We start from the raw sequence: 27,039 nt of genomic DNA, 5'->3' as shown, positions 1-27,039 counted from the left end.
CCCATTCCCACCCTGCACTGTAACAAACGTATCAAACTGTATTTTCTCAGATTGAACACTTTACCTTTGCTTGAAAATGAGCAATGAAGCCGGACAATTACTAGTTGTATATAGAATTTAATCTCATCAAATGCAGGTTTCAAATTTCACATGTATATCAAGGAACCAGCATATCCTTTCGTATGAGTATTCTGAAAGAAAAAGAAGCTACTTTAGCTACTAGCCCTTTCTAGAAAAGTCTTATTTCCAAGCTGTTCTAAACAGCTTCTCTTGTCCCAGTTTCCCCAGGGAGTGTGTTTCCCAGCTGTATCATGCAGCTTCTAGCAGGCGCCACCTAGTTCTGCCACCTGACAACATTTTTCTCAATTACTGTACAATTACTGTTTAAAATAAACTCTCTCCTTCCCTTGGGCCCTCCTACTGTATTCTTTCCTGTGGCATCCCACACCAGCCTGCCAGTTGGAGAGCTCGCTAGCTACAGTGCCTGGTACAGAAACAGCAATTAGACCCAAGACTGCACTGTAATTAATGTGATATTTGGGGGACGATCCCCTCGTGAGGCTTTGTAGTCTACTCACATGATTTGATACAATATTTTGCTATTTTTATACTCATTTCAACAGGACCTGAAAAGGAAAGAGAACCGGGACTAAAAACAATGAATATTTTAAAAATAACTCAAAGCCGGGGATGAATAAACTAGCTAGATCTTCCATGCCTATGCTACTTCAAGGTCTGTTCTCTTTACTATCTCCCCAAAGACAAGTTGGTTTCCGTATGTGATGTATGTCTTGAGAGTATTAGAAAGGACCGAGACCAGATGTTTCCCCATTCTAAATTAAAACCAAATAGAATTAACTTTCCAAAAGGAAAAAGTCAGGAGGGAAGTGAGAGGGGCCGTACGGTGGTGTGGAGGCAACCTCAAGGGTCAGGACACGTATAATAAAATGCGATGTCTCTGAGGGACTTCTGGCCCCACACGCACACTCTTCTAAAGGTGAGGACCTTAGAGGTGGGGTGCAGGTTCCTTAAGAAAGAACTTACGTCAAACAAACGGGAAGAAGAAATCGAAGGGCAGCCTGGCGTTGATGGCCGGCAGGGCGCGGAAGCCTGCCTCCGCAGGGGCAGACACATCCACAAAGGTAACCGCAGTGGAAACAAGAATGAGCTTCTCATGTCCTGCACTGGGCTGTAATAAAAAGCCAGAGATGCAAGCCCCACTGTCCTGTGTGGTAACAGGATAACAAAGACGAGACATTTTTCATCCTCCTCTTCACGCAACCACTGTCAGTTCACGCATCTGACAGGGAGCGGGGCACTAATCTGCAGTTAGCTGGGATGAGAGGAACAGTTTTCCCCAGGTTGTCCCGATGAACACATCTGTATCAATCATAGCTCAAACTTCATGAGCAGTTTAAAGATCACATCTAAACCAGAATGCTAATGTGAACAGAACCACCGTCAGTGGAGCTGTTGTGTTCTCTAAGTAAAAGAAAGATTGACTTTGTTAAATTGTCTTAAGAACCCAGACTGTTTAAATTAGAATCTTTTTCACAAAGTAATAAATTTAACCTATCGCACTTGAGTTTTGTCTGGATTTCTGTCTTAACCTGCACCTTTAAGCCAAGTTGGGCCCACCTCGGGAAAGGAGGATGAAATCAGATTTGCAGTCACGTTGACCACTCTGGCCTGTGGGTTCAGTAAGGAGCCGTATTTAGTCCACTTCACTTCTATAACCAAAGCCACTGGCAGCTGGCAAGAATCCTGCAAAATAGAATGCCATAAATCAATTCAAATATTATACAACCTCAAGTCAAACTTAATCTGCAGTTCAGAGTTTTAATTATAAAATGTTTCACATATTACAAAATGTTCTAAACAAGAGAATGAATTGACTCTAGAAGTTCAGATAAAAACAGCTTAGAGAAAACACAGTTGAAAGTACTAAATGCTGTAAAAGTATTTTAACAACTAAAGCATAATTTTTCCATCCCCTCCTATTTCTAAAAAGGCCAGCGTCACCTGGGATGGTGGCGTGGTGCCAGCACCCCACTGCGGAGCCTTCATCTACCTGTTTACATCCGTCTCAGACTTCGGGGCAGAGAATAGAATTATTAATACACAGAAATTAAACCTGACTGCATATCACAGTAAAGTGCACTGAGGAAATTCGAGTGCTTTATTTTCACTTATCTAATTTCATCAATTGACAATTAAGATACGATATTTGGGTATCCAGGCAGTTGTCAAAAATATTAACTTCTCTTCATCTGCACTGAGAACACTGGTGCCACGACTGAGCCACCGGACTCCCGGCTGGGTGCTGCAGGAGCTGGGTAGATGGGGACTCCATGGTACTTACTATTTTACTTTCGTGTATGTTTACTGTTTATTCATAACAAAAAGTTTTTAAATACATCTTTTCAGGCTGTGAAAAGCTTACAGGCCTGCTAAATTTGTTGCCTGCCAAAAAGGCACTGATGAATTCCTCAGTTTGCAACTGCCTTTTTAAAACCTTACAGGCTGGCCGGGCGTGGTGGCTCACGCCTGTAATCCTAGCACTCTGGGAGGCTGAGGTGGGCGGATCGTTTGAGCTCAGGAGTTCGAGACCAGCCTGAGCAAGAGCGAGACCCCATCTCTACTAAAAATAGAAAGAAATTATATGGACAGCTAAAAATATATATAGAAAAAATTAGCCGGGCATGGTGGCATATGCCTGTAGTCCCAGCTACTCGGGAGGCTGAGACAGGAGGATCGCTTGAGCTCAGGAGTTTGAGGTTGCTGTGAGCTAGGCTGATGCCACGGCACTCACTCTAGCCTGGGCAACAGAGTGAGACTCTGTCTCAAAAAAAAAAAAAAGCCTTACAGGCTGAACAATCCTTGCAGATACCCCGTTGTTAGGAGATGCACCATGCAGCGGTGTAAGCTGCGCTCGGCAGATGCTCTCACGCCTGCTTCTCCCTGGGTTTCCTGTGGGGTTGGTGCAGAAGCCGCCGCAGGCCCGAGAGTGCCCCGGGGCAGCACAGACCCTGGCGATGCTCCGTGCACACTGCTGCTCCGCTCTCCTCCCTCCCTGCACCTTCCCTTCTGAGGGGGAGTAATCACTGCATGTCTTCACCCATCACCAAGAAGCCGCAAGAAATTTGCCTGGTTCACTGGGGCGGCAAGGCTGAGCCAAGACTCTGCAGCGGAGCGGCAGGGACCGAGTGGTCCGGGGACGCGGTGGGGAGGGCAGGCTCGGAGCTGGTGAGCCAGTCCTCCGTCACTGTGCCATGCTATAAATACGCAAGAGGACGAGAGGCCTGAAGAAACTGTGACAAGAAAGAGCCGGGCAATTAGAGAAGACAGAGAGCACGCCTCCGGTGATGGGACCAGCCCACACTCTGACTGCTAAGACAAAAGGAAAAGGTGGGCAGAGGAATCCCATGTGACCAGGAACCTATTTGTAGGATGTCAGCTTCCATTAAACTCTCTGGGAAGCTGTGAGAGCTCTCGCGTGTGGGCTGCCTTCACAGACCAGGAACGACAGATGGGCGAAGTCTCAGTCTTTGAGACAGGCCTCTCAATTGCCTATCCTATCACAAGATGCCTAGGCGGGACTCAGGGAACACCAGCAATCACAGTAGTGATCGCAGGATGGTGGTCAGTAGCACCACACCAGAAGAATGTTACCTCATTTATCGCTGTCAACCACCCCATGCGGTCGGTACCCATGACTTTCATTCCCATTTCTCAGATGAGGAAACAGCCCGAAATGCATAGAATTGCTGGCCAAAGGCAACATAGCTATCAAGGGGCAAAATCAGTATTCAAAATTCAGGCCAATCTGATGATAAAGCCCGAGCTCCCACTCAGAGCCACCCCACCTCCTGAACAGGTGGCTTCCCCAGCTGCCTCTGGCCCCCCACCTGGAAGAGGGAGAGACTGCTAGCATGTGGCCTTCACCTCGCTCCCCTTACCTTCATGTTGTACGACTGGGTGATGAAGTGGACGGGCACCCAGTCCAGCGCATCCTGGGCCCGGGAGTTTCCGAAAGGGGCCACGTGATCTGGGAAGCGCTGGCCCTTCAGCAGGCTCTCCACCTTCTGCGCCATGAGCCAGCACGGCAGAGCTTTGGTCAGTCTTTGGGAGGGAAAAAGGTCAACTGAACAAATCTGTTGTTCATCCACCAGCAGTTTTTAAAGGCCTCCACCCGCATGCTTTTCCAGTTTCATCATTTTATCACTCTCCAAAATGGGGATTATTTGACAGAAGCTGAAGTGTCTCTAGTCCAGGCATGGTGGCCCACACTTGTAAGCCCAGCACTTTAGGAGCCAAGGCAGAAGGATTGCTTGAGGCCAGGAGTTCAGGACTAGCCTGAGCAACATAGTGAGACCCCGCCGCTACAAAAAGCAGACAAATTAGCCAGGTGTGATGCCGCCTGCCCGCCTATAGTCCCAACTACTACAGAGGCTGAGACAGGAGGATCCCATGAACCCAGGAGTTTGAGGCTGCAGTGAGTTATGATGACGTCACTACACTCAAGCCTGGGTGACAGAGGAAGACCTGTCTCAGAAAAAAAATAAAATAAAAACAAACAGTAAAGTGTCTCTAACTTTGTGAAATCTTGGCCAGGAGGATGAGTCCACAACGTTTCCCAGACTGTATTCCACTGAAGCTCTCTGTACAAGAAGGGTTCCATGGCCAAAAAGTTGGGGAAACTTTGCACCTCCACGTCTTAATGTCCTTCCTAAAGCACATTTGCATATTAAAGGCTCTGAGAAGTCCCACAAGAAGGAATCATGGTTTTAACTTTAATTTGGTGTTTCCCAAACATACTGGATCACAGACCTACCCTCTGATATCGTGTGGAAATGTATTCCATGGAACCTCCTTTGAGAAACGCTGGTCTAAAGGGATCAGCACTAACACTGTAAAGGGTGAATATGGATCTAATCAAAGTCATGTTGTACCACCCTGGGGAGATGTGGGAGGTGTGCACCTGGGGGGAGAACGAAGGGCAAAGAGCTAAATCGCCATCTTCCATGGCGGGAACTCAATAAAAAATTCATAAAACCAACAAATCAAGAAGTAGCACTATATGCAAGTTACCTAAAGATCTGGGAGTAGATTTCCAAAAAACCAGCCATAAGAGTTGAAAGTGGCGGTGTCTGGGGTGGGGCAAATTAGGATAAGAACTGCTGTTTTTATAACAAAACATGCAGAGCTACTTGACATTTTTGTGTTATGTGCATATTTGAAAATAAAAAGATAAATTAAAAATCAGAGCACATTCAGGCTTCCTCCTGCTGGTTTTGTTGTACTGTATATATTAGAATTCAGAAATATAGGAAGGATTTTCAGAAGAAATATTTTTGTTATTAACTCAAAGGTTATACAACCTTAAAAATGAAACATAAAAAGCCTTGAGACTTCTCCACTGCCACATTTGATAAGAAAAATGATTGTAATAGTTTTGCTGTTAATAATAATAATAAATTACATGTAGCTTTTGTAAGCGCTCATCAGCTGATGCAGAGGTTTGATTAAAATGGGGATGAGTGGGAATGCTTTGTTTTCTGATCAACACAAACAAATTCAAATAGAAACAAGTTACTCTTACCTTAGTTTACAGCCAGATTGCATATTGTAACCAAATAATACTGGGGTCCGGATCCCCTCGATCGCTAAGCAGTCTTGCTCAGTTGTGCTACGAAGAATAGTAAGTTGTCCGTATCTATTTGTGGTCTGAATAATCCCAGATATTCACAGACAGTTAAGGGATATTCGACCAGTGCTGATTCTCAGGTAAGAAGATCGTGTCACTTGTGTGACATGAGTAAGACCCAAATACACCTTCTCTGGGCCTCAGAGATTTTGACATTTATTTCCCAGGAGAGGGCGAAAAATACTTATAACTATTTTCCTTGATTAGTAGATCCTCAGAAGAAAAACCCTAAGAAACTGGCCCTTCAAAATTAATTCTAAATTTTCAAAATCACTAAATTTGTTTAGGAGTCTCTGTTTAAATGTGGAATTAAATACATGTAGATGTCAACTTTTCTGTCTTAGATTTTCATTTTAAAACACTGACGTTTTCTTAGGACACGCTGCTTTGCCCCCTACAGCCAGCCTCCACTCAGCCCTACCACCCGCCTGAGCGGCCCAGAGAAAGCTCTGGCCAGGACTGGTCTCTCCTTCCCATAAGCAGGCCCTGGGACCCTCAGCGACAAGAAGTGTGGCCCACGCACATGGCCAGGGAAATCAACCTTCTCTACAGCACCAAAAAGGATATCCCTTCTGAGGCTGGACGCCAGCAGCCAATGGGAGCCCCACCACATAACCAGGGTTTCCACTGAGAGGAACTGGCTTTGTGTTTTGCTGAAAGACAATACAGAAATGCCCCCAAATGATTCTCATTTTAATAAGGAGACAGCAGGGAGAAAATGAAATGCTTTCCATAATAAAATCTGGAATTACCAACCAACAGAAGAATTTCTCCCCCTACTCATAACTATAAATACATCTGCTGAGTGTAGGAGTACATCATACTGTAAAAGAACAAGCTGCTATGGAAGGGAATCTTATTCTCAAGTGGAAAAGGACGTAAGGACTTTGCCTGGTTTTATTACAAACTCCACATGCTACACACAAGCCCTTTGTTCACTAGAAACTGTTAGATGTGGTGAGACTTCCAAATTGAGTTTTCTTCACTAAGAAGTTATTAACTTGGCAATTAAATACTTACTTTACACAAATTTGATCAAACTTACCTGAATAAAATGAATTGCAAACTTTTGCTGCAGTGGAACCACTACACTGCTAACTGTCCCCAAAAGGAAAGAGAGATCAGCTTTCGTAACGTCACCTGCGTCTGTATACGTGAGGCCGTACTTCACCTAAAAACAAAACGATACTCCAAATATACCTGTTTCCATTACATTTCGGTAGCTTTATTAACAACTCAAATAAAATATACACAGGCAGCAAACCTTTTCCCATTTCTCCATTTACTGAAGCTTTCTCTGCTATCCAGTCAGGTCACGAGAGGTATTCCCTGGACATCACCCCCAACAGAGAGAGTCATCAGAGCCTTTCTGAGCCCAATACCTAAGTTCCAGATCTGCTGGTTCAAGCAGAATGTAATTAGCCTATCTAACAAAAACAACAGCAAGGACAACAAATTTTTTTTTTAGAGACAGGTTCTCACTCTGTCGTCCAGGCTGGAGTGCAGTGGCGTCATCAAAGCTCACTGCAGCCTTGAACTCCTGGGCTCAAGTGATCTCCCTGCCTTAGCCTCCCAAGTAGCTAAGACTACAGGCATGCGCCACCATGTCTGGCTATTTTTTTTTTATTATTATTTTTTTGTAGAGACAGGGTCTCCTACGTTGCCCAGACTGGTCTTGAACTCCTGGCCTAGAATGATATTCCTACCTGAGCCTCCCAAAGTGCTGAGATGACAGGCGTGAGCCACTGCACCTGGCCTGTTTCAGCAAAATTTTGATGTACTCTTGCAAGTCACTAGGTTTGTGGAGACAAGTAAAGAAGCGTCCTGTGATGAGACAGAGTAAAGGCGAGCAGGATGCCAGGCCAAGCAAAGCGACCACAGGATGGACCACAGCCCCCTTCGGAGGGTGTCCAGTTACCCTGCAAGACAGGCAGCTCGAGTCTGCCACAAACTGCTGAAGCCAAACTGGACACCTACCTCAAGAACGACATTACTGCAGAGTGTAACAGGCCCAGTGTTGATGAGCGCCGGCTGCAATATGGTAGTGTTTTCCAGTCGGGTGAGCGTTTTATTTAGAGATTGAATGATGACGGATTTAACAGTGATAGGGACCTACAGAGTGAAGACAACCTGGATTACTGAAGTTACTCTACAGAGGTCAATGGGTTAAAATAACAAAAACTTGAAACAAACCTCCACTGATATACTGCCAAGTTGGGGGAAGCATGCTACAAAACAATGTGCATACTATGATTCCACACTTGCAAACATGTATTTATATGTAAAAACATATATATACATTCACAAAGAAAATACATTGAGAAGGATAAAACCAACATCTTAAAAGCAGGTACCTCTGAAAAAATACATTCACACAAAAACTTGTAGAGGAATGTTCATAGCAGCACTATTCATAATAGCTAACAACTAGAAACAACCTAAATTTCCATCAACTTATGAAGAGAGAAATAAAATGCAGTATATACATTCAAAGGAATATTATTCATCCATAGAAATGAAGTGCTGATACATGCTACCATATGAATAAATCTTGAAAACATGTTGAGTAAAAAAAGCCAGACACAAAAGGATGCACATATTACATGATTCCATTTATATGAAATGTCCAAATAGGAAAATCCATAGAGACAAAAATAGATCAGTGGTTGCCAGGGGCTGGGGAAGAGAGTTGGAGAATGAAGTGTGACTGCTAACATGGGTTTCTTTTTGGGGTGATGAAAATGTTTAGAAATTACATAGTAATAGTTGCTCAACCTTGTGACTATACTAAAAACCACTGAATTATACACTTTAAAATGGTGAGCTTTATGGAATGTGAATTATATTTTAAACACATACACAAACTCCACCACACCATCAAATGCATATATATACACACACACACCCTCACTTCCAAAACTCAACTCCTACTGATAAATATACACACTCAATACACACGTGCACATTCCACACAAAGTCCCAGGATACACAGCCTTAAACCCCCACAACCTCCCTAAATGTACACACCTGACCCAATTTATACACAACTTGTACAAACACCCTTACACACACACAAAGTGGTTGCCTCTGGGTGGTGGGATTATGGGCAAGAGAAAACAGACAGACAAACCTTTTAAGCAGAATCAGGAAGCCCTGGTTATCCCAATGCTATGAAAGGACATTTTTCATCTATGGCCATCGTCAGCAAAGTGACTAAGCAATAAGCAATCCTCTAAACGTAGCTGGACCTCTTTGTACTATAGGACAAATCTAACATTTGCTCTAAATTTCAATTCTTGGAAACCACTGTCTAGGAAGAAATCTAATGTATCCAGCTGTTTATATTGCTTTGAACTTTGCCCTCAATCATGTACCATGCTGTTTACAATTTAAAATTACTAAGTATGTAAGCTGTCACTTTGGAGATTAACAAGCAGTCTTTGTCTGCTCCCATGACCAAGAAGACCTGCAGCTATCCTTATAAGTCAAATATCTCTCACAGAAGAATGTGACATGATTCAGGGACAAAGACAAGCTGTCATATAAGAGAGACAGAAGGCAAAACCAGTCACAGCAAGGCACTCTGTATAACAAGCTGCACTGATGAGTTTAAAGGTTACATAGAGGCTGGGTACAGTGGCTCACGCCTGTAATCCCAGCACTTTGGGAGGCCAAGGCAGGAAAACTGCTTCAGGAGACCAGCCTGGGCAACGTAGTGAGACCCTGTCTCTACAAAAATTAAAAATTAGCCTGGTGTGGTGGTGCGTGCCTATGGTCTCAACTACTCAGGAGGCTGAAGCAGGGGGATCACTTGAGCTTAGGAGTTCAAGGCTGCAGTGAGCTATGATCATGCCACTGTACTCCAACCTGGGCAACAGAGTGAGACCCTGTCTCTAAAAAAGAAAAAAAAAAGTTATATAGAGTGTTCCAGGCTGAGATTTAATTAGCCCTTCTTTAAGTCATCCAAAGACAACCCTGGATATCTTAATCTAAGCATACTGATCCCTGATGTCAGCAGTGACACACAGGGTTCCAAGTGACACACACCCTTCCATTCCAGCCTCTGATGGAGCTGTTCCCATGGTGTGTGGGTGTTGCTGGCAAAAACTCAAAGGTCCAGTTTAAATAAGCTTTGGAAGGACCGAGGGACTAGTGTAAATGGCAAGGTATGTCCCAGTCCCAACATTTCACTGGAACAGTCAAAAGAATAAAACAGTAGGACTGTTCTGATGTCCTCAACATCCTCCTTACCCATATCCCATCCCGGCACCACCCACTGCTAAGAACCACAGCATCACTTTACAATGGAACTCAGGCTCTGCTTAAACCTTCAGTGACGGCTCAACAGGTACTGACAATGATTTGGGGCCATCACAACAGGCTTCACTCAACAGGGAGACGGGATCCAATTTCTATATTCCTGATCCTCTAACAGACCTTAAAATTTGCTTGTTTAAAAATATTTAAACAAATCCCTATTATTAGCTTACTTGCTTGTCTCTTAGAGCACAAGCTTTGGTGTCACAGACCTGAGTTGGAAGTCCCAGTCTGCCTCATCCTGTATGGCAGCAGGATGCAAAGACAGAACGTGTGTGCAGCCTGTAACATGGGGCCTGCCCCTGAGTAGAGCAAATCCAATGTCACAGTGAAGTTAAGGTCTCTGGGGACAGACTGCCTGGATTCCTGCCCCAGCTCTGCCACTTCCCAGCTGCACGGCTGTGAGTGAGTTCATTCATCTCTCTGTAACTCATCTGCCATAGAGTGACAACAGGACTTACCTCCTAGGACTGCCAAGAGGATTCAAGGACTTCAGATGTGTACAGCACTTAAAATGGGGCCTAGAACCCACTCTGTGCCTTCTAGTAACATCCATCATTCCTCATAATAAGTCTTCCCAACCTGACTGGACCTACCTCCTATTCATTCATCACTTAACACATAGCCCATTGAGTGCCCAATACATGCTGGCTACTGCCCTAGAACTAAGGCTGTGTCATGAACAAGGGAGATTGGGTTGCTGCCCCCACAGGTGGTTCAAGTTTTGAATGGCAGAATCAAGCACTTTCTAGCAGTTGGAGGGATGTGAGAGCTAGTGCATTATGTGACTTTCAAACTGACTTCCTGGGAGCCCTAGGGTTCCTCAGAAGGAACAAAGGGTGGGTGCAGGGGGAAGCTGGGCAGGTGGAGGGCTTCAGGCCCCACCCTGCTCCAACCAGCACAGCTCCAGATTCAATCCATGTCACACACCAGGGAGGTTCTGCTTGAGTCCGCATTTGAAAAAAGGGCTCTACAACTGAACAAGTTTGAAAACACCTTCACAGATGAGGGAATCCAGCCCACACACACTAGTGTGAAATCCAAAATCACATGGCTATTTCTTTCTCAACTCCCTCAAACATATGTTTGTGCCCAGAGACTTAATGAAGCTGATTACGGTCGGTGTGTCACTGTCCCGAGTGCTTCCTGTGTGCATCCTCCCACTCAGCCTTGCATCGAGCCTCTGCACAGACAGTCACCATCCACGCAACAAAGGGAGACTGAGGGGTAAGTCAGACAAGAACACCATGGCAAAGCTGAGTTTTGGACCTGTGCTGACCAGCTCCACAGGCGTTGGGAGACTATGACAAAGCCATCACCTCAGACTTCCTTGGGGACTGTGTTCACAGGCAGGCCTGGGACACAGACCCTGGAACAGGGAGCAGAGGATCCATGTTCTTTCTCTCTACCATATCCACAGAGGCCTTGGCCTCCTGCCACAGCTCAAAAGAACCCCCGGGCTGGGGGTGATAAGGCTTTGAATAGAATCTACCCTCAAATCAAGCCCTGAAGGCACGTTCTGCGAGTGCACACCTCCTACGCATGTGTGTACACCCACTGAGCAAAATGTTTACAGCTTCTACTCTGCACAGACAGCATCCTGGGAGCTGGCCAACTTTCCTGACAAGAGACCAAAAAGAGAGCAAGGGACTCCCTGAATGTCCAGGAGTCAATCACACCCACTGCCAGTCAAGACAGCTGTGTCACTTAAACATGGAAGTGTGGAACCATAAGCGAGGGAGCTGGAAATCCTGAAGTGTGATTCCGAAGGGGCACGTGCTAAGGACTTTCCCTTACTTCACGTATGCTTGCTTTTTGACAGATGGATTTGTTATTGGCAACGAGGTACCCCTCTAATTATGCCTATATTCATTTTAAAGGGCTCGGAAACAAGTCAGTGTATTACAAGCTATCTTACCTTCCATTAGGAAATACTCTTACCTTTGTTCTTGAATTAGGCACCTAGACAAAAAGAAACCATAAAAAATTATGTTAAGTACCACAAAGAGAAGTATTTTCTTTGCTTTTTCAGACCTTGGGTTAAAGAGCATATTTATCTCACCAAAGATTTCACAAAGCAGAAAACAGAATTTCCTTGATTAAGACTTCCCATCTACCAGCCTGAGCAAGAGCGAGACCCTGTCTCTACTACAAATAGAAAGAAATTAGCCAAACAACTAAAAATAGAAAAAATTAGCCTGGCCTAGTGGCACATGCCTGTAGTCCCAGTGACTCAGGAGGCTGAGGCAGAAGGATTGCTTGAGCCCAGGAGTTTGAGGTTGCTGTGAGCTAGGCTGACGGCCATGGCACTCTAGCCCAGGCAAGAGAGTGAGACAAAAAAAATAAAGAAAGAAAGAAAAAAAATAAAGAAAAAAAAGAGACTTCCCATCTACATGTTTATGTTGTAATCAAAAAGGTAACATTGCTTTTTCTGTCTATATTCATTTCCTTCAGATTGAAGCTCAACAAGCAGTCTCAGGAAGGCTCCATGCTTCAGTGTCATTACTTCATATTTCCAAGTGGCCATCACTGCCATAAGCACTGTGGGGAAGACACAGGTCCTGCCCTCTTGGTCACTCTCACTGTGCCTCTCCTCACTGGAAGGTGACCATCGCTTGCCCAAACATTTCCACAGCCTCCTAACTGGTCTTCCTGCCACTAGCCCAAGCCCTCTCGATGCCAAGCTCCGGCCTCCCCCATACAGCTGGCACTCTCTTCCTGAAGGTTCCGCCTCCCTTCATGCCCTGTCCCGCATGTCTCCCAACCTCATCACAAGACGCCCTATTAAGCCACTGAGAGCTTTGAGGAGGGGAAAAAATAGACATGTTTGGGAGTCTTGTACCAAAAGAGAACTGTACCTGAATGCCCAAGGGAATACTTCTGGGAATACATCCAGGACTACTTCAGGACAACTGGGAGAAGTCAAACTAACTGAAGAATTCACAGGCCTAGATGGCTGACTTACAAGAATAGGGAGAGGGGAGGGGAGAGGAGAAGGTTAAACTTGATTCTAAAAGCTGAAGCTCAGATGAGTAATGGTGCCATGGACCACCCTATCCCTGCACCCCCCAAAAATGGAAATGGGGGGGTTGACAGTAATCATGTGGTTTTTAATCACTGAAAAACGTCTTCTCCCCTTGTGACTGTCCACCTCACTCGTTTATTCAGTTCAGGCTCCAGTCACTGCCACCGCGAGAAGGGGCCCCTTCACCTCTGTGCCCTCTTCTGTTTCCTGCCCTTTCCCCACTGCTCTTTCGTCTGCCAGAGAGTGGATTCTCTTTTCTTTTCTGGGCTGTTTCTAAGAGAGAGCTTTTTGGTGCTAATATGATTATTTCTGTCAGACATTAAGACATTTATATGATTTCTAAAGTTTTTAGTTATTAGTAAAGATTTCATTTTATTTCAGGAGACAGACATTATTGGTTACCATCAAAATGAACAAAACAAAGAAAAAATCAATGAAAGCAAAATACGAGCTAACTGTATGAAAATAAAAATTTTTTAAAGGATTATTCAATAATCACTGATACCAAAGTATTGGAGAAATTTCAATTTGAGAGTCAATCATGTACTGAAATTATTCTATACTTGTCATATTTTTTAAAAAAAGAACAGAAAACATACCTAATGAATCAGTTCCACTTCAAAATAATTCTTACCCTCAAAATTTCAGGGCCGCTGTAATAAGCCATGCTAAGGGCTTCAATTTTTTCACATTCTTCTAAATTTATTTCTCTGGTGCACTTAACAGCCTGGTTCACTAGAAATGCTGGAAATCATAACATTACCAAGGGAAAAAAATACAAGAGAAGAAATTTTCCAACTGTCCAATGGCAACTAAAAAATTGTAACCTAGGCAAAACTGCAAAATGAGTTACAACACAAATATGCAATGTATTTAAAATAGGGTTTTACATTATTTGGCAAATAGGTATTCAAAATTCATGAGATTCAAACTTCAGAAGGCACAGAGAGCAAAGTCTCCCTCCAATGCCTGTCTTGGCCCCCAGCTATCACCAGTCCCCTTCCCCTGAGGCAACGAAAATGAAGTATCTCGTTTATCGTTCTGGAAATGTTCTATGCAAATAAAAGCAAGTATGTATGCAAAATAATTTTTTATTATTTCCTTCTCCTCTTGGAAACAAATACACACTATATATACTATTCTGCCCCTCATTTTTTTTCACTGAACAATATATCTTGAAGATCAGCCTGTCTCAGTACATGAAGAGCTTCCTCCTCCTCTCTTAGGGATAATTAGTATTCTATTAGAGATGCAGCATAATTATTCCACAGTTTCCTATTAATGGACACTTAAGTTGTCTGTCTTTGCCATCACTAACAATGCTGCAACCTATTATTTCGTGTGAGCCAGGGTATCTGTAGGATTAACTCCTAGAAGTAGAACAGCTGCATGGAAGGCACACTCATTTGGAATTTTGACACATATTGCTAATCTGCACTTCACAGAGGTTGTAACAATTTACGGTCCCACCAGCTATGTAGTTGAGTGCCTATTTCCTCACAGCCTCAACTTTTTTGAGCTTTACCAATCTGATAGGGGAAAATGGTACTTCAGTTTGATTTTAATTTACACTGTTCCTGGTGTGTGTAAGCTTAAATGTCCTGTCAACAGAATACATTTTCCTGTTGTCCATTACTTCGATAAGCTTCTTCATAGTGAGGCTCACTTAAGGGTGGGAGAGACATGCCTGCTGCTGTCCACTGCCCAGGGGGCCGTTCTGTGGGGTCTATGGTACTCCTGAATGGAGCAGCAAGACCCGTGGGAGGCAGGGGAGTACAGGGGAGCACGGGCTGCAGGCCACCAGCATGGGTTCTGCCCTCATTCCACCACTGCCTGACTGGGCCTGAGCAAGAAACTACACACCACTCAGTTTCCTCGTCTGCAAAATGCAGATACTAACCTGACTGCAAAGGATCACTGTAAGTATTAAATGGAAAACACATGCAAGCACTTAACCCAATACCCAGCACACAGTAAGTGCTTAATAAATGTTAGCTGTTGATAAGCTTTAGCACTTTCCAACAACTGGAAGTGTTAAACAACATCTGTTTTCAGATAGTGAGTTCCCCATCACTCCAAGTGCTCAAGCACTGACTGCGTGTGGTAGAGAAGATTCTGGCATTGGGTGTCAAATCAAACCATTGATATATAAATTTGAGGTCTCTTTCAACTTGCAAATTCTGTTTCTAGTTATGAAACCCGTTTAATTATGACTACTACAAAGGTAACCCAATAACAGCAAACTGTTCACAAAGAAAAAGAAGAACAGCCCATCTCTTACCTGCAGGGTTCTCATCAGTGCACAGAGATGATGTTAGGGGCGAAGGAAATCTCAGAAATGAATCTGAAGTCTGTAGACGAGCCCCATACTGCAAATACAACCACCGACAGTCATTATGGTATTACCAAGGCATTCATTCAACGCTTATTGGGCACCTACTATGTGCCAAGTAGCACTGGAGGTATCAGGGACACAGTGATCAGTAAAAAACAGATGTGATTCTCGACCACGTGGCACTTACATCTAGCCGCCCCATCCTTTTTTAAAGGAGGTATGTTTCTGTGTGTGCATTTTACTGTATTTGCAGGCTTTTTAATTATGGAATTCCTCTGGAAGGGTATACAAGAAGCTGACATAAGGATTTGCCTCTGCAGACAGGAACTGCGTGGCTCTCACAGGGGTGAGAGAATTATTTTCCACTAGCATTAATTATTTAAAGAACAGATAAAATATATATTAAAAGAGTAAAATCATAAAAATCAATTTTTATGACTTATTTTTATGAAAGAATGCCTTCTTTCTCCAAACTAAACCCCACGAAATTCTTCCCCAATACTCAAAACCCATATTTGTAGCTATTGGGCATATAGCTAATTTTCTTGGATTTGAAAGTTTATCCAAATCCAATGTGTTGGTGCCAACAAGGGTATGGGAAAACGAGCCCTTTCATTCACTGGAGCTTGGAGCATAAATGACTGCAATCTTTCTGGATGGCAATCTGTTATCAGCATTTAAAATTTCCATTCATTTTGACCAAGGTAACCCATTTATAGAAACATATCCTAAGGATTTAATCATACAAGCATACGAAGATATATGTATATATAAGAATGTTCACTGTGGATTATTTTTAATAGCAAAAACTAGAAACAAATGTCTGTTAAGAGTGGAACAGCTCAGATACATACACAGCAAGGATTACTTTGTAAAATGTAGCACTAACCCTACTTTTGACAAGTTGCTTTCCTGTGCCTAAGGTAAATGGGAAGAGTATGTCCCTCCTAGGGTGCATGAGGTAATGCCTGACACATGGAAAATGCTAAAGAAATAGTAATTTTTATATTGACATCGGAAGATGCACAAGATTTATCACTGAAAAAGACATTTTCCAGAATAATGTGGATAACTATAAATCTTAATTCTATATAATACTATATGTATATTTTAACAGGTGTATTTAAACGTTAAGAAGAATACACACCAATCTTTTCACAGTGATTTGCAGTATGAATTTTAATGGAGACAAGAGGCTTTTCAATTTTTACTTCTATACCTCTGTACTTCTAACTTTTAGAACTAGTACATGTTGCTTTTATACTCTTCTTTTAAAAAATGCTTCTGGGCTTGGTGCAGTGGCTCATGCCTGTAATCCTAGCAGTTTGGGAGGCCGAGGTGGAAGGATAGCTTGAGCCCAGGAGTTTGAGACCAGCCTAGGCAAATTAGTGAGACCCTATCTCTACAAAAAATGGAAAAATTGTGTGGATGCGGTGGCATGCACCTGCGGTCCCAGCTACTCTAGAGGCTGAGGCAGGAGGATTGCTTGAGCCCAGGAGATGAAGGCTGCAGTGAATTATGATCATGCCACTGCACTTCAGCCTGGGTGACAGAGTAAGACCCTGCCTCAAAAAAAAAAAAAAAAAAGAAAGAAAGAAAGAAAAATAAAAAAGAAAAGTAGCTTCCAAAAAAGTTAAAGTTTATTCAAAATTCATACATGTCAAATTTAAAGGTAGACTAATGAACAGATATGGAACAGCAGCACACATCTTCCAACGTCTATAAAACTAAATACAAGTTTGGGAAGAAGACCAGGCATCCAACCAACCCACTCCATGCTTCCTCCCTGCAGCATAACTCAAGCTTATTTTGCTGTGTCTTTTAAGGCTGAGAAGAACAAAGAATTCTGCAGAGAAAAATGCAAGCTTACCACAGAATAAACTACCTTCAATCCTATATTCAGAATTCAAATACTTAATTTTAATCTTCATGAACTTTGATTTGTAGGCATGAACATTAAGTTTTTGTTTTGAGACAGGGTCTTACTCTATTAACCGGGCTAAAGTGCAATGGCATCATCGTAGCTCACTGCAACCTTAAACACCTGGGCTCAAGTGAGCCTCCTGCCTGAGACTCCTGAGTAGCTGGGACTACAGGCACATGCCACCACACATGGCTAATTTTTTTTTTATTTTTTGTAGAAACAGAATCCCTCTGTGTTGCCCAGGCTGGTCTCAAACTCCTGACCTCAAGCAATCTTCCCACCTTGGCCTCCTAAAGTGAAAGGATTACAGGCATGAGCCATGGGCCCAGTCAACATTAAGTTTTTTAGTCTGTAATATCAATTCTATGTCTCAAGGAAGCCAATTTGGCTAGTAACATACTGAAAATTAACTTACAAGGACAGGATATTTATGACAGGAAGGGTAGACTCAATAAACGTTCTTGGCTCACCTCATATTTAGCAGTAGGTAAAGCATCCAATTTGGTTGGGAAGGAAACATCTGATTCAGCATTCAATGTAAAACCGTCAGATGTTTTCATCAATTTATCAAAATTGTTTTCATCTGGCACTTCTGGGTTAATAAAGGATAATGCAGGTTTATCTGTTTTTAGAAAAAGTATTTTAAGTCAGCATAAAATATATATGACTTATATAATATTTTAGAATCAGCTTTTGGAAGCATTAAAGCTGACGTGGAAAAAATAAAGTGTCTTTTTCCATATTCACTTCTCCCAGCATTTCTTGAAGCTTGTTGAAGAAACAGGATCCCTAGTCTCATCCTGCTTCACTAACAGTGGGGAAGAAATAGTTTCCTGCACCTGCAAGTAAACAGCCCAACAGAAGCCAATAATAAATAATCAATATCTTTCTTCAGTCCATGAACTAATGAGTCTCCATCAACCTGTAAGGGGAAGCTCTCTCCAGATGGCTATGGGAATGAAAGAAGTCTATTTCTCCTCTCACACAGCCATGTTCAAAACCCTGGAGAAAAATGTGTCCTGTACAAAAGGGAGAGGAGAAGAGAGCAAGCTGGTATGTACATTAGGCTCATGGTATGGCTGAGAATGTGACAGTCACTGGCCAGTCATCACTTCAGATTACAAATCGTGCAGAGCATTCACCTGTTTTCAATCACAAGGGAATAAAACCAAAAGATATTAATATAAAGATATTCTGAAAAGATGATATTTAATTAATAAAACCATAAATGTGTCACTAATCTTTGATATCTTGATAACATTTTACACTCACATGCTCTTTGGATCTAGACACTTGAGCTAAATATTCACATAAAAGTAAGATCCTGTTTACATGCAAATATTCTTAGTAAAAATAAAAGAGAAAAAGGAAATAGAAACCACAGGTAGTGTTCAAAGCAGAACCTGATTTTCAACCATTAAGCCTGGAGGAAATAAAGTAAAAAAAAAAATGTATATATAGAAATCTAAATTCCTTTGTATGTCTACATATTACAAACACCTCTGAAATCAAATGTAAGGTTTCAAAAGACAACTACGCAAGCACAATTACTTTTAAAGAAAATGTGCATGCCCACAGGTCTATAAAGTTACCTGTGAAATAATCTCAGAAGATACACATTATACATACAGCCAAAACATAAAATAATTGCTTTAAATCTAACTGAATGAGATTTTTTCCATAAAATAACTTTAAAACAAAAATTTTCCAGAGTTTCACAAAATATATCAAGGTTGAATACTTACAGTTTGTATTACGAATGCAGAAAATAGATGGATTGATCCGGTCAACAAGTTTAAATATCCTTTGAGGTGGATCTGCTGTAAAATTCAATGAATAGATGGCTGCTTTTTGACTACAAAACTGGCTATCACCCCTGAAAATTAGAAAACATAATAATACAAACTTAAAAGGCATAAGCACACAATCTTAGCAAGATTATTTTAAAACTGTCAGCTGCTTGTACTGGGCTAGGTTAACAGCTACACGAGGATATTTATGAAAGCATAATGTTAGAATTGAATCCATTTTTATTTATTCAGTGTTAAAATGTTTGGCATTTGGGCCAGGCACAGTGGCACATGCCTGTAGTCCCAGCTACCGGAGAGGCTAACACAGGAGGATCACTTGAGCCCAGGAATTTGAGGCAACATAATGAGACCCCCATCCTTAAAAAAAAAAAAAAAAAAAAAAAAAAACTTGGCATTTGAAATGTTTTCCTCTAACAGGAAAAAAAATTAAGTAGAATAACCTTTAAGAAAATCATGTCAAGTATGGAATGTAGATCAGGGTATAATTTTGATGTTGATGAACCTGATAAACTCTGATAACATCAATTATATAAAATCTTGCAGACCTTCAGATTGTTTATAAGTAGCCAAAACAAATCCAAATTCCTTGTCTTTAGAATACATCTGTCTTCAAAAGGTTGTGAGAATGAGAAAATATACTAAATGTCTTCATTATATACCAGCTTATTCATACACATCAATTTGTTTAACCAATCCTCTACTGTTGGTTTAGGTTGTTTCTAATTTTCCCCAATTATATATAATGCTATAATGGCATCCTTGTACATACATCTGTATGAATGTCTCCAGTTATTTCTTTAGGATATGTTCCCTGAAGTGGAATTGCTAAGTCAAAAGATAGGTACATTATATAAGGCTTCTGAGACATACTGCTAGATTGCCCTCCAGAAAGGCACACTATACCTTAGCAACATTGTAGTAAGACTGCCCATTTCCCTGTACTCTTGCCAAGATTGGATATTATCAGTTTTGATTGGCCCTTAAACAGTGCTCAGGAATAAGACAAAGGGAATGGGAGGCTATTCCAAGTCCAAGAACAGCACTGGCCAAGGACGGGAATGAACTGATGGTCTTTGGGAATCTCTGAGTACCAAGGTTGGGCTGGAGTGGAGGCTTCGAGATGGAGGTTAGTAGGAAATAGGTTCTGAAAGAAGTTGGGAATGCATCTGAATCCAGGCTAAGGAGTCCATAGGTAATGAGAGTTTCTCAAGGTTTCTTAGCAAGTAAATGGTAAGAGGAAGTGTGAGCTTATATGGTGGAAGGGAGTAGGGATGGGCAAACAGGAGGGCTACAGTGAAGGAGACTCAAAATGGGACCCCTTTCTCCCCTCCCGTCAGCCAGCTCCCTAATCTCATGCAGCGTATCGCTGTCAGCAGCAGATCTGGATTCTTCTCTCTAGTTCCACCATCACAGCCTTCAGGGAGTGGAGGGTAACCATTAATCCTCATCTGCAATAGCTTCTTACTTGGTTCTCTGCCACCAGGCTTGGCCCTTGTGACCTATCGTCCAGGCTGCTGCAGAATTCCATAACACAGGAATGTAAGCCTCTCACTACCTCACCCCCTGCAGACTTCAGGACAAAGTCCAAAGCCCTCCGCAAACATACACACACAAGGCCCCTTAGACGGACCCTGCTCTCCTCTCCACACTTCTCTTGCCCTACCCCTCTCTAACCACAATGAGTTACCCCTGCAATTAAGCAACAGGTCATATCCATTCCCTCCCCTCCCCTCCCCTCCTCTGCAGCAGGCCCCAGGACTCTGCTCCCTCAGCGTGGAATGCACATCCCTAATTCCATGTTGGCCAACTTCCATTTGCCCTTCAGGACCCAGCTCAGCTCAGCTCATGTTTTCTAGAAAGCCTTCCCTCATGGAGCTGAGTTTGATACCACTCCTTTGAGTTCTCCCAGCGCTTGGTGCAGACACTGCCATCCACTCATCCCCGTCTCCCCACTCAACGGTAAGCCCTTTGAAGGCAGGAGCATGTCTAACTCATCCTTATATCCCTGGTGTTGGCATACAGGAGGTGCTTAAGAAAGATGTGATCAGGAGTGAAAGACTGCTTAGACAAGAGAAGGCAAGGAAGCAGCAGGAGTTGGGAGCCTCCAGGTTTCTGGTCTGATGTCTGCCTGAGAGGCTGATGGTAGAGGAAGTCAAAAGGGGACACAAAATCAGTTAGAGGTGAGGGGAGAAATTCATTCATCCATTCAACTTGCTTTTCATGAGGGCCAACTATGTGTCAGGACCTATGCTAGGCTCTGGTGGTACAGAAAAGAGATGTTCTTTCGTTCATGAAGCTTCTATCTAATGGAGAGAAGAGTCATCAGTCCAATAAGCTTACCAATGAATTTACAAGTTATCAGGTAATAGACTTAGCTGTTAGTTTAACAAATGAAGCAAACCTTTTATGAACTGGAACCTACATAATGAGAATGCTCAATTCATTAGGATTATCACTTTTTTATCTTTTTTTTTTTGAGACACAGTCTCACTCTGTCACCCCGGGTAGAGAGCAGTGGCGTCATCATAGCTCACTGCAACCTCAAACTCCTGGGCTCAAGGGATCCTCCTGCCTCAGCCTCCTGAGTAGCTGGGACTATAGGCATGAACCACCACATCTGCCTAATTTTTCTATTTTTAGTAGAGATGGGAGTCTCGTTCTTGCTCAGGCTGGTCTCGAATTCCTGAACTTAAGCAATCCTCCCACCTCGGGCTCCCAGAGTAGTAGGATTACAGGCGTGAACTACCATGCCTGGCTGGATTATGACTTTTGATTTGGTTATTTCTACACTGCATATTTACAAAGGAAGTCAATCAAAATCTCAAAAACCTAACTCAGAAAAATGTGAAGTCCTTTCCAGAGGGTACTATGGATTCAGCCCTAACTTCTAACTTCTACACTAGGGGTCTCCAAACCCCACCTGCTTTTGTAAATAAAGTTTTATTGGAACATAGCTAAGTGCATTCATTTATGAATACATATTCTATGGCTATTTTTGCTGAACAATGGTACAGATGAGAAGTTACAACAGAGACCCATATGGCCTGTGAAAATCAAAACATTTACTATCTGGCTCTTCACAGAAAAAGTTTGCTGACCCTGATTCTAAACAATCTATATCTAAAATTATCATATTGACTAATAAAAAACAAATTACATTCTATAAAACAGTCCCAGGTTGGAGGAGAAATCTCACTCTCAGGTACCTGTACTTACTAAGGCAGGAAAGCAGAATGATTTTCAACAAAGTGTGAACCATGCTATAGTCTACATAGCTAGAAAATTAAATTTAACAAGAACGCCCATTCTCCAAGCATTTTTTTACACTAGAAATGGATTCAATTTCTCGTTGGTCAGTAAAGCAGTTTCTCAAGGGAAAAACACACTGTACTTCCAAAAAGGATTCAACCTATCAAGTATCAATTGCTAAAACTTGCTGTAAGGCTAAAGTTAAATTAGTTATCTCTGAATAAGCTGGTTCCATTTTGAGTAAAATGAACCTTTTCTAAGTACTATTGTTTCAAAAAGCTTTAGAAATCTGGATTATGAGAACAGATCACTCAAAATAGTTATTTCTTTACTTGTAATCAACTGGGAATATCATTTTCCATTGTTCTGTACAATGTGAACTGTGAAAATTGGTGGTAGAATTACTTATCAGAAAAGTACAAAGCTCTCTTATCTAATTTTTTAAGTACTATGTCCACAACAAAAGCTATAAAATTAAACTGCACATTTCACCCTATACTATACATGAGACAAATACACTGATACCGAAAATGTGATGTGTTTCACTCAAACTGAAATGTAATTCAATTTCCAAACACTGAGAGATTTCATTATACTCTTTAGAAGAAACACACACTCTCTCCTGTGTGCCTGCATTATTATCTGGCTGGATAAAAACTTGGGATAGCTACTTATTTACGTACCAGTTTGGACAGTATGGCTTCTGAATCATGCAAAATACAGGAAATCAGGTTTGGATTTTTCACTTTCTGTCCCCAAATTTTATTATCCTGGTCAAATTTGATCAAAACTGCATGTGTCATAAACTTACGTGACAACTGGAACTGAGCAGGTAGAAAAGACACTGAAATCCACAGAGCTGCAGTCAGGATCACAACAGCAGTTGACGTCACACTGTGCTGGGGACAAGTCACAGACACACAGAGCAGCAACTACAGAAATAAGAAGGGTAGGATCCAGAGCATCACAATCAGCAGGTGGTGACTGCCCCCTGCCACTGCAATGCACCATAGATCAATTTCATACCCAAGGTCCATTTTATTTTTCCTATTGCGCTGGGGGGAAATTTGTGAAGTGGAAATTAGTCAGTTTGAGCACTCCATGACGTTTCCCCAAGGTGGCTAACCATCTGACCTGCTTGGAAAGTTCTGTTTGTGCTCTCCCTATAAAAACTCTGATTTGGTAAGCTGAGTATGAAACCCAGACACCTGTACTTTTCAAAAACTTTCCAGGTGATGCTGAACCAGCACACCTAAACCATAAGAAGAACCTGCCTAACCATAAGAACCATTAGTTTACAATTACAGATTCCCAAGTCCCTCCACCGGAGATTGATACAGAAGAAGCATCCCACTTACTGCCTCCAGGAAAGAGGGTTTTCAGTCTTGTCTCTCTCCTCAAATAAAACCTGCAGCCTTGAAGCTGAACTCATGTTCACAGTCTCTTGGGCAAGAATCACACTGGCTCAGGTGCTTAGAATATATTTGGCAATTTAGACAATAAAACATGGGGGAGGGGTAGGAATCTCCCCACTTAGCAACTTTTAATTATTAATAATGATTATCTGGATTTTTAATTCTCTATTTTAGTCTACCAAAGAAAAAACCCTTTTAAAGAAACAGTAGAGCACGAGAGTGATAAACACTGAATTTATGGTAGTGATCATTGCTGGGAAGGAGGGAATAAGATCAGGGCTTCAATCTTGTCTGTATTCTTTTTCAAAAAAAGATCTCAAGCCAAAAAGCCAAAAAAGGATCTCAGGCAAATGCTGGTAGAGGGTCCATACAACACTCTTATTTGTATATGTGAATTATTTTACAATAAAAATGAGCTTTAGAAAAATATAGCCCATAATAGGTATAGCATACTCTGGGAAAAAATGTGTGAGGGGAAGGTTCAGTCAATAAATATACAATGATTTCTTAGTCTAAGACAGAAAAATTTCCCTAAGTTTACAGTGCTTCTCTGTAGCCAAGGACTCTTCTATGTGCTTAATAAAATAATGATGCAGCTGATGCATGCTAATGTAAAAAATAAAAAGTGTTTTAGGATCCCTGCTTTATGCATTTAAAATTACAATCTTGCTTTGTTTTCAAAACTTAAAACCATTGTAGGTAGCTATAAAGCTGCTGAGGACAAAGCAATAATGTTTAATAACTCCACTTAGGAAAAAAAAGGTCTCTACCCAGGATGTAAGTGCACTTAATCATCCAACAAGTATCTATTCAGGTCTAAGCAGCACTCAGCTGCTCTTGCGTGCCTCGTAGAGCAGGGTACTAATGAACACAGCTCAGACTCATGATGAACAGTTATCACTCTTCTCTTCCACCAACACTGCCTGCAAGCCATTCTGTAAATTTCCATCTGGTTCTCCACTCAGAGTCAGCCTCCTGCTCCAACACTTACCAGCTGTGTGACCTAAAATTAGGCAAGTAATTCAGCCACCTGGAAAATGGAGATAACAATACCCACATCATAGGATTGCTGTGAAGATTAAATGAGATACATCACAGGTGGCATGCTTAGCACAGTGCCTGCCACACAGTAAGCAGTTAATAAATGAACTATTATTACTGTCACAGGCTAACGAGAGGTCCTTTAAAAAGATGAAGACACGCTGGGTGCAGTGGCTCATGCCTGTAATCCCACACTTTGGGAGGCTGAGGTGGGAGGATTAATTGAGCCCAGGAGTTTGAGATCAGACTGGGCAAAAAGCAAGACCCCATCTCTACAAAAAAAAATTTTTATTTTTAATTGCGAGGTGTGGTGGTGAGCACCTGTAGTCCCACCTCACTCAGGAGGTTGGGGCAGGAGGATCCCTTGAGCCCAGGAGTTGGAGGTTGCAGTGAGCTATGATGACACCACTGCACTTTAGCCTAGGCAACAGAGCAAGACTCTGTCTCAAAAAATAAATAAATAAGTTGGGTGTCATGGTGCACTCCTGTAGTCCCAGTTACTTGGGAGGCTGAGGCAGAGGACCACTCGAGCCCAGGAGTTGGAGGTTGCAGTGAGTTGTGATCGTGCCACTACACTCTAGCCTGGACAACAGAACAAGACCCTGTCTCAAACAAACAAACAAAAATATGAGACAAGTACAAATTCATTGCCCATACTAAAAAAACAGCCCTGACTACATGCCCTACCAATGGTGGTTCAAGCATAGCTTCCTTTTGGGGAGAAAGTGCATTCACAGATGGAATACTTACGTAGATAAAAGATAAACCAGTCCTTAATTTCAGGCATTGAATACTTGGCTATATTCTGTCCCAATTTATCACTGATTTAACTTCCCTACTAATTCGTCAAATCAGCAGTTTAAATGTAAAACAGCTTTGCTTATATAAAAAGAAAGTATATTTCTCTGTACTTTTTCTTACAGACTACTCATAACTGATGGAGAAGGCCTTTTGGAGAAATAATGGTTCAGAAACTGAAGTGCTAGTGTGCAGGATGTCAGCAAATGATGACTTTTTTATTTACTAGCACTGAGCCTTACTTAAGATCTCTTTCTCTTCAGAAGAGATTAAAAAAAAAACCTATCGGGTTACTCTCAATTCAAACAGAAGATTTAAAAAATTTTTTTCTTGAGATCACAAACCCCTTTGAGAATCTGCTGACTGCTATGAACTCTCCAGAAAAGTGCACAGTCACAAACTTTTGCACCCAATCCCAGAGGTTCACAGCCATTGCTTGAAGTCATCCATGTCAAATCATATAACATTCACTAAATGTTTAATTCCAGGATTAGAAGATTTGAGAAATATGTTAATTATCTTTAATATGAATTCTAAGAAGTGGGCATTAACCCCTCACCTCATACCTCCCCCCATCTTCAACCCAACACAAGAGCACTCCTCGGTTTTCATAATTCAAGTCTACGGACAAGAGTCTTGACCTAGTCACATCTGTTAAGCTGCTAGACCTTTGGCATCTCTTTTTGACGTAAGTGAAAAGTTCAATGCAGCCTATGCATTAATTTCCACCACTGTCTACAAATTTTCGATTTAATTTCACTTTCGGCTACAGGGATTCATTATTACCTTTAGCATTAATGTTGTCCAGGACCACTTCAAGTACTTTCAAAGATTTGATACCGTCCCACTTACACTCTCTGAGCCCCAGCGTCCTCATCTATATCACAGTGATAGTATCTACCTCTGAGTTTTTGTTGACGGAATTAACGTCTACGGAACACTCAGCAATGTCTGCACGCAGTGACTGTTCAATAGGCGTTAGCTGTCATTGTTAAATCCTCACTCAGGCCCCCTCCAGGTTGGGTCTCTGTGGACGCCCAGCAGTTGGCACTTGGTACCCACCGTCCGTGACCGGGGTGGGCCTGGGTCCGGAGGAGAGCCCCGGGGGCCTGGAGGTTCCAGGAGGCCTAGGCTGCGGGGAGGGTCCGAGAGTGGCCGAGGCAGCCTCGGTGTAGTTGAAGCGCTCCGTCGTCACCGCCGGGGTGGCCCCGGCCTGGGCGCTCACGGAGGCCCCGCACCCGAGAAGCAGGAGAAGCGGGAGGCCTCGCGGCCCCATGGCCCAGCGGATCCCCGCGCCAGCCGCCACAGGGCTCGTGCGTTGCCCGGCAACCGCGACAGGCGGGCGCGAGGCATCACGGGAAAGGGCCCGTGAGGCCGCGCGAGGCCTCGAGAGGAGGGCGGGGCCTCCGTGGGGGGC

The 27,039-nt window shown here is 42.5% G+C and overlaps 1 protein-coding gene across 4 annotated transcripts; it reads right to left on the bottom strand.

Annotated features, from left to right (window-relative positions):
• Window positions 1–127: 127 nt before the first annotated feature.
• TCTN1 (tectonic family member 1) lies at window positions 128–26,932 on the bottom strand. 4 transcript variants are annotated; one of them, XM_069497644.1, is made up of 16 exons: window positions 26,685–26,932; window positions 23,180–23,300; window positions 19,054–19,184; window positions 17,779–17,930; window positions 15,331–15,418; window positions 13,684–13,793; window positions 11,966–11,986; window positions 7,685–7,819; window positions 6,753–6,878; window positions 6,275–6,360; window positions 5,603–5,743; window positions 3,960–4,122; window positions 1,639–1,764; window positions 1,045–1,189; window positions 579–626; window positions 128–191 (listed from the first exon to the last, which is right to left on the bottom strand). In XM_069497644.1, exons 1-14 carry the CDS (start codon window positions 26,896–26,898, stop codon window positions 1,046–1,048), a joined length of 1,758 nt encoding a protein of 585 aa, XP_069353745.1. In that variant the 5' UTR covers window positions 26,899–26,932; the 3' UTR covers window positions 128–191; window positions 579–626; window position 1,045. The 4 variants fall into 4 exon arrangements, with proteins under 4 accessions (XP_069353745.1, XP_069353746.1, XP_069353747.1 ...); XM_069497645.1 differs by lacking the exon at window positions 579–626 and having other exon boundaries at window positions 133–191; XM_069497646.1 differs by lacking the exons at window positions 128–191; window positions 579–626 and having other exon boundaries at window positions 1,639–1,780; window positions 3,961–4,122.
• Between the last annotated feature and the right edge of the window lie 107 nt (window positions 26,933–27,039).

Source organism: Eulemur rufifrons, chromosome 21, assembly GCF_041146395.1.
Source record: "Eulemur rufifrons isolate Redbay chromosome 21, OSU_ERuf_1, whole genome shotgun sequence".
Classification (NCBI taxonomy): domain Eukaryota; kingdom Metazoa; phylum Chordata; class Mammalia; order Primates; family Lemuridae; genus Eulemur; species Eulemur rufifrons.
The sequence above is the reverse complement of the archived record's forward strand: the minus strand, read 5'-3'. Positions and strand labels throughout refer to the sequence as shown.

Bases quoted from the DNA above. Each gene is read 5' to 3' on its own strand.
- TCTN1 (XM_069497646.1), bottom strand. From the start codon at position 26,898: ATGGGGCCGCGAGGCCTCCCGCTTCTCCTGCTTCTCGGGTGCGGGGCC. The intron at 15,419-17,778 runs GTGAGCCAAGAA...TTGTATTTGCAG, and splicing joins TACCTACTGCTAAATATGAG to TATGGGGCTCGTCTACAGAC. The intron at 11,987-13,683 runs GTAAGAATTATT...CTTTTTGTCTAG, and splicing joins GCGGCCCTGAAATTTTGAGG to GTGCCTAATTCAAGAACAAA.